The 11,418-nt window shown below is 37.4% G+C and overlaps 1 protein-coding gene across 1 annotated transcript; it reads left to right on the top strand.

Moving 5' to 3' along the window:
• The first annotated feature begins 207 nt into the window (after positions 1-207).
• Positions 208-3,109, top strand: LOC145041090 (protein terminal ear1-like). The gene is made up of 5 exons (XM_078989015.1): positions 208-1,115; positions 1,370-1,913; positions 1,985-2,107; positions 2,185-2,326; positions 2,662-3,109. Exons 1-5 carry the CDS (start codon positions 281-283, stop codon positions 2,986-2,988), a joined length of 1,971 nt encoding a protein of 656 aa, XP_078845141.1. The 5' UTR covers positions 208-280; the 3' UTR covers positions 2,989-3,109.
• Positions 3,110-11,418: the final 8,309 nt, after the last annotated feature.

Below are 11,418 nucleotides of genomic sequence, written 5' to 3' on the forward strand. Positions count from 1 at the left end.
ATATTACCATAATTTCAATTTACTAAAGGATTAAATCCACAAAGAAACTAAGTCATAAAGACCGCAAAGAAAATAAAAATGGAAGTTTAATTACAAATACAGATAGGTGTCCAATATCATTATATATTCTCTAATAGAAAATGTTTTGGTTATTGAACCAATGAGGAAATGCCTTAAATATCAATGTCTAAAGTGTAATTTTATATGACAAACACTGAACCGTACATTCTATTATTTTCATATATGGAAATACACACAGAGCTAAAGATTTTCGCCATTAATGCCATGGAAGAACTCCAACTCTTTTTGTTCCTTTCAAGAGACACACATATATACACACACCAATTCATGCTTACATCCTCACCCTGTCTTTTCTGATTTCCCCAACTTTTCATCTTCTCCCGGCGGAAAATCAGCTTTGCAGAACTGTCCGCCCTCTTATCCGGCCAAAAGAAAAACAACCATGGTCGACGACGGATTTGTCCGGTTTCCCCTTCCTTTAGACCCATCAGCGCAAGAATTCCGACCATCGTTTCCGTACACCAGAACCGCCGTATCACCTTTTCCCTTGCATCCTGTATACTATTCATACCCACCGTCGCTACCATCACCGCCTTCGTTGGCGCCGGTGGAGGCGTATATGATTCCAGGCACACCGACGATACTTCCCTCGCCGTCAACCGTACCAACCCGGGTGCTTTTATTGAGCTCCGTTCCCGCTGACGCGAGTGAATCGACTGTACGGAGGGAGTTAGAGGTGTTCGGCGACGTGAGAGCCGTACAGATGGAGAGACTACGAGACGGAGTCGTCACCGTTCATTTTTACGATCTCCGACAGGCGACTGAGGCTCTTAACAAGATTCAAGAACAACACATGCAACAACAGTGCAGACTCCGGAAACACTTTGAAGGACTTATGTTCTTGTCTCCCACCAATCCACCTCCTCTCCCTCCACCGGCGCGTGGACTCATATCCGGCCGCGCTATCTGGGCACAGTTTGCTTTCCCAGTCACCGCTGGACTTCCCGATGGTTACAACCAAGGCACCGTCGTTATACTCAACTTAGATTCCGACGTCTCTTCCGCCGTTCTTAGACCAATCTTTGAAGCTTTTGGTAAATTCAAATTCGAATTCGTTTTAATTACAACTTGGAGCCAACATTTGCAACACCAAAACATTTGGAGATTATGAGGGTTGTGTAAATGTGTAGGCATGAGGCTAATATTTGGGCATATTTGTTGATCGTGATAGGTCGCTTTCGCTATCTTTTTGAAAACAAATCCTGATGATGCAGATATATTTGTTGTCTCTTCTATTAAAATTTATATTTCACTTTATTTTGAAATTTAAACGACTTATCTTTTCTAGGGTGTGTGAAGGAAATTAGGGATACGCCATCGAAGAAAAACCAAAAATCAGTGGAGTTTTACGACGTTCGAGACGCTGCGAAGGCCGTCGCCACCGTCAACGGCCAAGACATTGCCGGGAAGCAGGTGGTGGTGGAGTTCAGTCGTGCCGGTGGGCATAAATATCATCACAAACAAAATAAAGTAAATCACATTTATGCTAATGGAGTTCCTCCTCCGCCCATCCTTCCTTGCAGCCCTACGTCACCACAACCACCACCGTATAGGAAAGATAGGTTGGCCGATATAGATTCTCCGCATGGTGGTTACAAAAAGAATGGGAAATATTTTAATAAGCATGAGCAACCGCCCGAGCAACAAGGGAGATGTGTTGGCGGCGGCGGCGGTGGTGGTGTTATTGGTTGCCGGAATAAACCATGGAAAGGATCGCGTTACACCCGTGAGAAATGCGATACAATGTTTTTAATCAAAGAAGATGCGATTGTTTCAAGCCTCCGAGATTCAAGAACAACAGTAATGATCAAGAACATCCCCAACAAATACAGGTTTATATTAAATTCATGGTAAATTTCATTAAAATATTAGCAAAAAGTTGAAATCGAAATTGTATTTGCAGCCAGAAACTGGTGTTGAACATGCTGGACAACCACTGCATTCACTGCAACGAGCAGGTGGAGGCTGAGGGCGGCGATCAGCCATTGTCTGCTTATGATTTTGTGTATCTACCAATCGATTTTGCGTATGTTTTTCATCAAAATCTCTAAATTTAATTTATTTAGTGGAATTAAATGTGATTTTATGTATGATTTTGGACAGGAACAAATGCAATGTAGGGTATGGGTTTGTGAACATGACCTCACCGGAGGCAACATGGAGGTTATATAAGTCATTTCACCATCAAAATTGGGAGGTTTTTAACTCTAAGAAGATCTGTGAGGTTTCTTATGCCAGGCTACAGGTATTTTTCCACCTAATTTTTTTTAATAGTGTCCTTAATATTTTTTCAAAAAAAAAAACTACTTGTTCATAGCTTGTTTACAATATTTGTAAGGTGTACATTTATAATTTTCCTGATAATAGCAATTTGTTTACACATGATATCTCAGGCCTTAAAATTTCAATGTCTATTTTGGGAATATCGTTTAATTTTTTGACAGATAATATTAAAAGTAAAATGCGTTGTTGACCTTATTGGTAGTGATGTAAAAAATGATTGTATTTTTGCTATTTTGGTAAAAAAAAAATAATATATGCATTTATTGTTTAAAATAAGAAGTCTGAAAATTTGAGCAGGGTTTGGAGGCATTGAAGCAGCATTTCAAGAACTCAAAGTTCCCACGTGAGGCGGAGGAGTATATGCCGGTTGTCCTGACGCCGCCGCGGGATGGCCGGACACTGACAGAACCCATACCGATTACTACCGTCACTTCCTCATCGGCATCGTCATTGTCGTCAGAAGTAGGTGGTCATGATCATAGTGATCTGACAGACGGGACATGTTCTTCTTCTGAGAGTAATTTGATTGTGGAAGATATTAAATCTGAGAGGATTGACACCATCATCTCCATCGCTGGAAGCTCATCAAAGGGCGGCGATGGTGATGGCGATGTCGATGTCTGAATTCTGATTGATGTGTAATAATTAGCTAGTTTGGGTTCTTTTGTACTGTGCATGGATGCTATGAGAGGCTACAATAGTAGTCTATAAATTTTATATTCAAATATTAAATCACTGCTCACAATTTATTACAATACTTTGGTTTCACTGGTTTTGGCCATGTCACTTTAACTGGTTTAAGGTCAAAGGGGTAAGTTTGGTTTGAGAACTTTGTAAACAAAACCTGGTTTGACTCCTTTTTTTTTTTTTAATTATATTTTTAACTTTTGTTTAATAAATCATTAAATCTCATCTAACAAAAAGTTTCAAAAAATATACATATATATTTACATGCTTAGAAAAGGTTATACGTTTATCCTTGAAAATAATAGATTTTTTTTTTGAAAAAAAAACTTCCTTAATAAAGGTTTTGGGTGTAATTATATTTGTGTAAGTATGTAACTGTATTTTTGTTTCAATATCTACCCACATTTATGACATGTTTTACCCACATTTTATGACATGTTTTCAATCATGATTATTACCATGCCTTTACTACCATAAATCCTCTTTCTGTTGTGACAATGATGATGGTGTTGTGGTTTCATGTTTAGAGAATACAAGTTGTGCTTTGGACGTGATGATTTTTTCTTATCTCTAGTTAAAATGTGGGAGTGTTACACTTGTAAATAAAGATATTGTTTTTTATTTTTTTTTATTTTTTTATTTATTATTATTATTATTATTATTATTATTATTATTGATCATCACTTTATTGTTTAGTTATACCCATGGTGATTATTAATATGGAAAAGCATGCATAACTTTAAGAAGTTGCTAGGGAGGTGAATCCGATGGATAAACCGAAGACAAAGAGTATGAAAAAAAAGCGAAGGAGGTAATATAGTATAGTGTCCAGGGATTAGTTTATGTTTTCAAGGTATAATAAGTTCTAATTAGTTTTAAAGTTATATTAAAACAATAATATGTTGGTAAATGTTTGTTATTGTACGACTTTATAGATTTGGATATGGGAGATGTTTCCCAAAATAGTCGTCGAGTTCTCGAGACAGAATATTGATGTCATCCCAAGGGTGCTATGGTTGGTAAAAGATGGTCATCATTATTTAGGAGAGTTGTTTGTCACTCACTCATGACCATGGTTCTAAAAAGCGCGTAAGGCATGGTGCAAGGTGTGATGTTACCGTTACAAAAACATCGAAGGCGGGTTTGTTAAACGTGACGCCCAAATAATGTGTCAAGTCATGCCTTATCTTATTATGGTGCAAGTTTTTTTCAAAGCGTGGATTTTTTTGATTATTTTTTTGTTTTTTTGTCAGACCTAAAATAATTGAGTTTTTGTTAACTTTTTTATATTAAATATTAATATAACACTTCTAAAAACTTCATATATGTAATACAATTCAATAATTATATGATTTATCTCTTTTAATGTATATAAAATAGTCACGCCTTGAAAAACGCCATAGCTCGCCAAGGTTTGACACAACTTAACTTTGATCTCACTGTCAAATCACGTCTTACGTTTTTTAGAACCTTGCCCATGAGGCCATGACATATCATCCACTATAGTTATTATTTATTAACCAACCATTAACTTATAATTAACTTTAGTTATTATGAATTATGATGCCCCTATGCACGATGGATAGACAGCTCCAAATATTTTGATGGTGTTCAAGAAGAAGATAAAAGAAAGAATATCAAAGAATAAGGCTTGGTGTGATAACCCGTCCTCCTTAACGCTACACCACAAGACTTCACCATTGTTGTTAACTACTGCCATTATGGTGGATGATATGTGATGGTTAAGCTAGAATATGGCTGATGGTTCCGTGCTGATCATACACTACATGACTTTTATGATATAGATGATCAATACTCACAAGATGATGTCACTACTAATGCTCTATAGGTGATGGATAATTCGGAATATATGTTTGTTGATCATAATAAATATATAGATAAGCCAATGGTGGGACGAAAACGATGATGATGAAGAGGAAAATGAGTATTCCTAAAAGATGTATGAAACACCTCTTGTATGGGAAGTTTGAAATAATCTTTAAAATATCGTTTAAATTGTTTGTAAAGTATTTTTATTAGAAACATACAATAATGTCACATAAACTTTAGTCTTTTAACAATTCGAAACCAGACAATTACAAATCTTTTAAGAGACATAAAGGTAAAATGTATAACTATTTCAAACATACCATCAACATAGTCTTCTAAATGTCTACAAGGCTCCTGGATCTCCACACAATATAACACCGCATGATTTCTACTAAGATAACCATATATAAAAATTGTGTATTAGGCTTGGGAAGCATGGTGAGTAATAACATGGTTAGGTAAATGTAAACATTATATAAAATAAAACAATTCTAGTTGTACAAATGACCTTGGCTAGAGTAGTTGCTTCACTCATGGTAACTTGATATATCTAGGGTTGCTTTTAACTTATTGACTAACTTTCGTTGTTGGACAGGGACAATGAATCTTTTAAAAGATCATATGGTCTATGAACTTGCATTAAACTCCACATCGGCCAATTTATTTTTCTTCGTAGTAAGGAAATCTTTCTCAAGTTTGGTAGATTCCTCTGCCATGCCAAAAAAAATTCAAGGAAAACATTCCATGACAAGTTATTCAATATGGTTAAGTTAAATAGTTTCATGATGTTATTCCATGAAGTTAAGGCTCAATTCGTCATTGTATTCATCGAAAGTTTTGTTCTTTGGTCATCATGACATTCACACATGTCAAATGCCATCTTTATTTCAAGAATCCAAGTACTGACCACGTATTTGACACTTCTTTCTTATCATGTTGGGGAGGGGGGGGGGGGGGGGGAGCGGGGTTGTATATGCATCATTTCTTCACTTCTTCTTTTGGGACATATCTTTACATCATAAAAAATTCTCACAATACCAATGTAGGATATAAATATCGCTTATTTCATAACATTGGGCTCCACCCTCCCTAACCCACAGTCCTACAATCTCCTTATACTAATAAAGCAATCATTTTTTTGCTACGTTTCGTTGTATGATTTCCCCTATGTTACAAAGTGATTTACCTATTTCTCCATTATGATCCTTTTAATTCCAACTGTTACACCCCTTTATATTTTCTTCCTACATGGTGTTATCCAATAGAATTACCATTATACCATTCTTATTGTTTTATATTCAAACTATAGTATCCAATCCCAGAAAACCACCCTTGAGATTACCATTTCCAGTTATTATATTACTTCATAATTGATTCTCAGATGTTGTATTTCCAACAAAATTACCATCATATCCTGTAACGCCTGTGTTTCTGGGCTTGCCATTTTTAGCAATGTAATATTCTAGGTTAACCTTTGTAACCCAATTTGAAGTAATAATAATGTATTAACTGAGAATTATATGTTTAATACTTATCTGCTTAATTATGTGATTTAATTTAATCAAGAATAAAAATAATCGTAAAAATGAAATGTTATATAAACCTGATATTGATGCACGAAGATGTACAGGTTGAAACGAGGTTTCTGAAAATATAAAGAATGCTGAAATCCGAGTTATAACGAAGAAGTTATTGATGGGTTTTGTACATAAGAACATTCCTAAGTGCGCATACAAACCCTAATGCTCGGATGTAGGTTTCTCTAGTTAAACATGCTTTGAATCCAAGACTTCTAATGGCTAATTAGGTATAAGAACAATACAAAATCAGAGTTAGAAGCATACCTTGAAACACTTGTTTGATCTTCTTGTTCTTGGAGCTCTAGAGTCACAATTGTCACTCCTCTAATGGCTTACAAACACCAACTAGCAAAGAGAATGATTTGAGAGAGGAGAGAGGAGGAAATCGGCCATAGGTTCTCTATTCTTAATGAAGTGCTGATTTTCCTTTGCCATAGGGTCTATTTATACTTGTAGACTCCTTAAGGGTTACAACTCAAACCCTAGTTGGATAACTATTACTCAAAGCAATCCAAATCCTTCCCAAGATAATGCCTTGGACGAATGTAAGACTTATCTTAGCCTAGAAATCGTCCAACCTCTATCCAATAAGGATTTACAGTCTAAAGTTTAATTATCAAACAATTGACAGTTTATACCCTCTTATTTAATTAATCTCCTTAAGTCACCAAATTAATACTAATTAATCTATGACTTATATTAATCAAATAACTATATTATTATTCCTTATATTATTCTCATAATATATTAATAATATCTATTCTCTCATAATAAATCATCCTACCAAGTTACTATGGTGAAGGCAACCCAAAAGGACCATGCACAATCGGGTCAAATACTTGCCTAATATAGTTGTAGCTTTAGACACTATTCCAACAGTCTCCCACTTGGATAAGTCTAGTAACTATATGCGCAGGTACATTCCGATTTGCAATCGTAGCTCTCAAAGACGCTGTCAACTCTGATCTAATCAATCTTGTCCTTAAGATAAGGGATCGTACAATCCTCTGTTAGATATCATGTTGACAATTCTATAGAATGATTAGTCTAGCATTTGGTTTCTCGATCTCCGATTTATTTGACATAGAACTTAATCGAACACATCAATTCAGTTCTGACCGGGCCCGACACATAAGTCAAATCAAATCATCGAGCGGCCGAGATATCAAAATTTTTCTTCAAAGGATAAAAGTAACAGATAAACTTCGACTTATATGCATTCACTTATTCATTAACCAATTATACACAACAATGTGTTTTATAACATCGAGTTACCAATGCGTTTTTGCATTATCAATGTACAATCAATTAACCAATAACAAACCATATATCTAGGTTTTAAGAGTATATGATATTATCGTCTTGCGATCACCCTTTTCTATCACATTCCATAAGGTGATTCCAGCAAGCGCGAGTTTGTTGCAATGCTTAAAACTAGTTCATAAGCACTCATGAACGTTGCAACAATCTTTTTTTATGTCTAAAACCATTTAGACACTCTACACACCTATTCATGACAATCTTCATTCATACCTACTTCCAACATATGAACAATTGTGGACAATTTGAATAATTCGATTATTCCTAATAAACTCAATTATTCTGGAAGTCAAAACATGCAAAGTGAAACACTAGTTAAACAATTAATATTAGACAGTAACATTACTTATAAATAAAAATCCTTTATTTAATCATCAAATGTTAATTACATTTATCTATTACACGTTTCTAATACTATCTAATCTATGCTAATATCATCCTTCAGCCCAATACTCCTAGCATGATGCAAATGCTTAACCCTACTCAGTCCCTTCGTAAGTGGATCTGTTGGGTTATCTTCTGATGATATCCTCTTCACTACGAGTTGTCCTTCTTCTACACGATGTCTAATAAAGTGATATTTTCTGTCGATATGTCGCGATCTACCATGATCCCCCGGTTCCTTGGTCAAGGCAACCGCTCCCTCATTATCACAGAAAATCTCCATGGGCTCCTTTATGGCAGGTATAACTCCAAGATCACCAATGAAGTTCTTCAACCATATTGCTTCCTTCGACGCTTCGCTCGCTGCAATGTACTCTGATTCGCACGTTGAATCAACTACAGTTTCCTGCTTGGAACTTTTCCAAGTTACTGCTCCTCCATTCAGGGTAAAGACCCAGCCCGACTGCGAACGGTAGTTGTCCCTGTTGGTCTGAAAGCTGGCGTCACTATACCCTCGCACCTTCAAGTCATCACTCCCTCCGAGGACTAAGAACCATTCCTTCGTCCTCCGAAGGTACTTAAGGATATTCTTCACCGCAATCCAATGGTCTCTGCCAGGGTTCCCTTGACATCTACTAACCATGATCAAAGCAAAGGCTACATCAGGGCGAGTACAAGTCATAGCGTACATGATTGAGCCAACTGCGAAAGCGTATGGAACTCGGCTCATTTCAGCTATTTCGGCTTCGGTACTCGGACTTTGAGTCTTACTCAACTTGAGATTGCTTTGTATCGGTAATTCTCCCTTTTTCGAATTTTCCATACTAAAACGTTTTAGTACATTCTCTAAGTAAGTGTTCTGACTAAGTCCTATTAGTCTCTTACTTCTTTCTCTTACTCTCCTTATTCCCAAAATATAGGAAGCCTCTCCGAGGTCCTTCATAGCGAAGCACTTAACCTCCTGCAGAGTCGGGACGTCGTTTCCTATGAGTAATATGTCATCGACATATAGAACGAGAAAGCTTACTATACTCCCACTGTCTTTGACATATACACACGATTCATCTTCGCTTCGTACAAATCCAAACTCTTTGACTTTCTCATCAAAACAAAGATTCCATCTGCGAGACGCTTGTTTAAGTCCATAAATGGACTTCTCAACCTTACACACTCTATTCGGATGCTTTGGATCCACAAACCCCTCTGGCTGAGCCATGTAAACATCCTCAGCCAAATTCCCGTTAAGGAAAGCGGTCTTGACATCCATTTGCCAAATCTCATAATCATGAAATGCGGCAATAGCTAGCATTACTCTAATAGACTTTATCTTCGCAACTGGTGAGAAGGTCTCATCATAGTCAACTCCGGGAGTTTGAGTAAAGCCCTTCACAACCAATCGCACCTTATACGTGTGTACGTTTCCATCCACATCGGTCTTCTTCTTGAAGATCCATTTGCGCCCAACGGTCTTACGTTCGGGCACATTATCAACCAAATTCCAAACTTGGTTATCATACATGGATTGGATCTCGCTATCCATTGCCTCTTTCCATTTCGCAGACTCCGGGCCTGCCATGGCTTCCTTATAGTTATTAGGTTCATCAAGGTTTATTAGTGTATTATCACGAATATACGTGTCCCCTTCGGTAGTAATATGAAAACCATACAACTGGGGTTGAAACCTAACTCTTTCGGAACGTCTAAGAGATAATGATATGTCAATTGGTTCAACCGGAGTTTCCTCCTCGGGTTGAGTGCCAGCAGTTGAGGTTCCTTCATATATCGACTCCTCTCCTCTCAACAAAGTCAACATTGTCCTTCGGTCTATATAAGAGATATTCAAAGGATTTCTGCGGGTAGCCGATGAAAATACATCGCTTACTACGAGGTTCGAGCTTGTCGTGAGTATCTCGTCTTACGAAAGCCTCGCAACCCCAAACCTTGATATGTGCCAACGAAGGAGCTTTCCCTGTCCACATCTCGTGAGGTGTTTTGGTAACCTTCTTAGTAGGGACTCGGTTAAGGATATGGGCGGCAGTGTCTAAGGCATACCCCCAAAAAGAGATAGATAGTGAAGCACGACTCATCATAGAGCGAACCATGTCCAACAAGGTTCGATTACGCCTTTCTGCCACACCATTCAATTGTGGTGTCCTAGGTGGCGTTAATTGTGAAACTATTCCACACTCCTTGAGATAATCGTGGAATTCAATACTTAGGTACTCTCCTCCTCGATCGGATCGATGCATCTTGATCTTCCTGCCCAATTGATTCTCCACTTCATTCTTGAACTCTTTGAACTTTTCAAAAGTTTCTGACTTTTGCTTGATTAAGTAGATATACCCATATCTACTATAGTCATCGGTAAAAGTCACGTAGAAGCGGTTTCCATCCTTCGTTGTAGATCTAAATGGTCCACACACATCGGTATGTATGAGGTCCAATAGACCCTCACCTCTTTCGCACGTACCAGCGAAGGGTGAGTTAGTCATCTTTCCAAGTAAACAAGACTCGCATGTGTCATCTTCCCTAAGGTCGAATGACTCCAACACTCCATCCTTTTGGAGTTGGGCTATGCGTTTCTTGTTGACATGTCCAAGACGACAATGCCATAAGGATGCCTTATCCATACTATTGGAAGAATCCAAGTACAAAACATCATTTCCTAAGTTATCAACAATCATAACAGTTTCATAAATTCCATTACATGGTATAGCTTCAAAGTAAAAGACACCATTTAGATAAGCTAAAATAGAACCATTCTCATTATTAAAAGAAAATCTAAAACCTTGTCTAAACAAACCATGAAAAGAAATGATGTTTCTAGCCATTTCTGGCGAATAGCAACAATTGTTCAAATCTAAAGATAAACTATTCCTAAGCACTAAAGAGTACACTCCAATCTTGGTCACAGGAGACGATCTTCTGTTCCCTATGATTAGATTTATTCTTCCATGCTCCACGTCTCTACTTCTTCTTAGTCCCTGCACATTAGAACAAATGTGGTAACCACAACCGGTATCAAGAACCCAAGAAGTATCATGAGATGATTCGTTAGATTTAATTGTATATATACCTGCGAAAGATGGCTTGATCTTTCCTTCCTTGATGGCTTGCAGGTACTCCGGGCAGCTTCTCTTCCAATGTCCTATCTTGTAGCAGTGGTGGCACTTTGCCTCCTTCGGGTTAGGGTAGGGGTTAGCGGGATCAACTTTGGTCCCACTAAAAGAGGCACCATCTCGGGCTTTAACCT

This window comes from Lactuca saligna, chromosome 4, assembly GCF_052625555.1.
Source record: "Lactuca saligna cultivar CGN05327 chromosome 4, ASM5262555v1, whole genome shotgun sequence".
Lineage (NCBI taxonomy): Eukaryota > Viridiplantae > Streptophyta > Magnoliopsida > Asterales > Asteraceae > Lactuca > Lactuca saligna.

Excerpts from the sequence above, each read along its gene's own strand:
- LOC145041090 (XM_078989015.1), top strand. The coding sequence starts at position 281 with ATGCCATGGAAGAACTCCAACTCTTTTTGTTCCTTTCAAGAGACACAC. Across the intron at positions 2,108-2,184 it reads TATCTACCAATCGATTTTGC|GAACAAATGCAATGTAGGGT; the intron begins GTATGTTTTTCA and ends GATTTTGGACAG. Across the intron at positions 2,327-2,661 it reads TTTCTTATGCCAGGCTACAG|GGTTTGGAGGCATTGAAGCA; the intron begins GTATTTTTCCAC and ends AAATTTGAGCAG.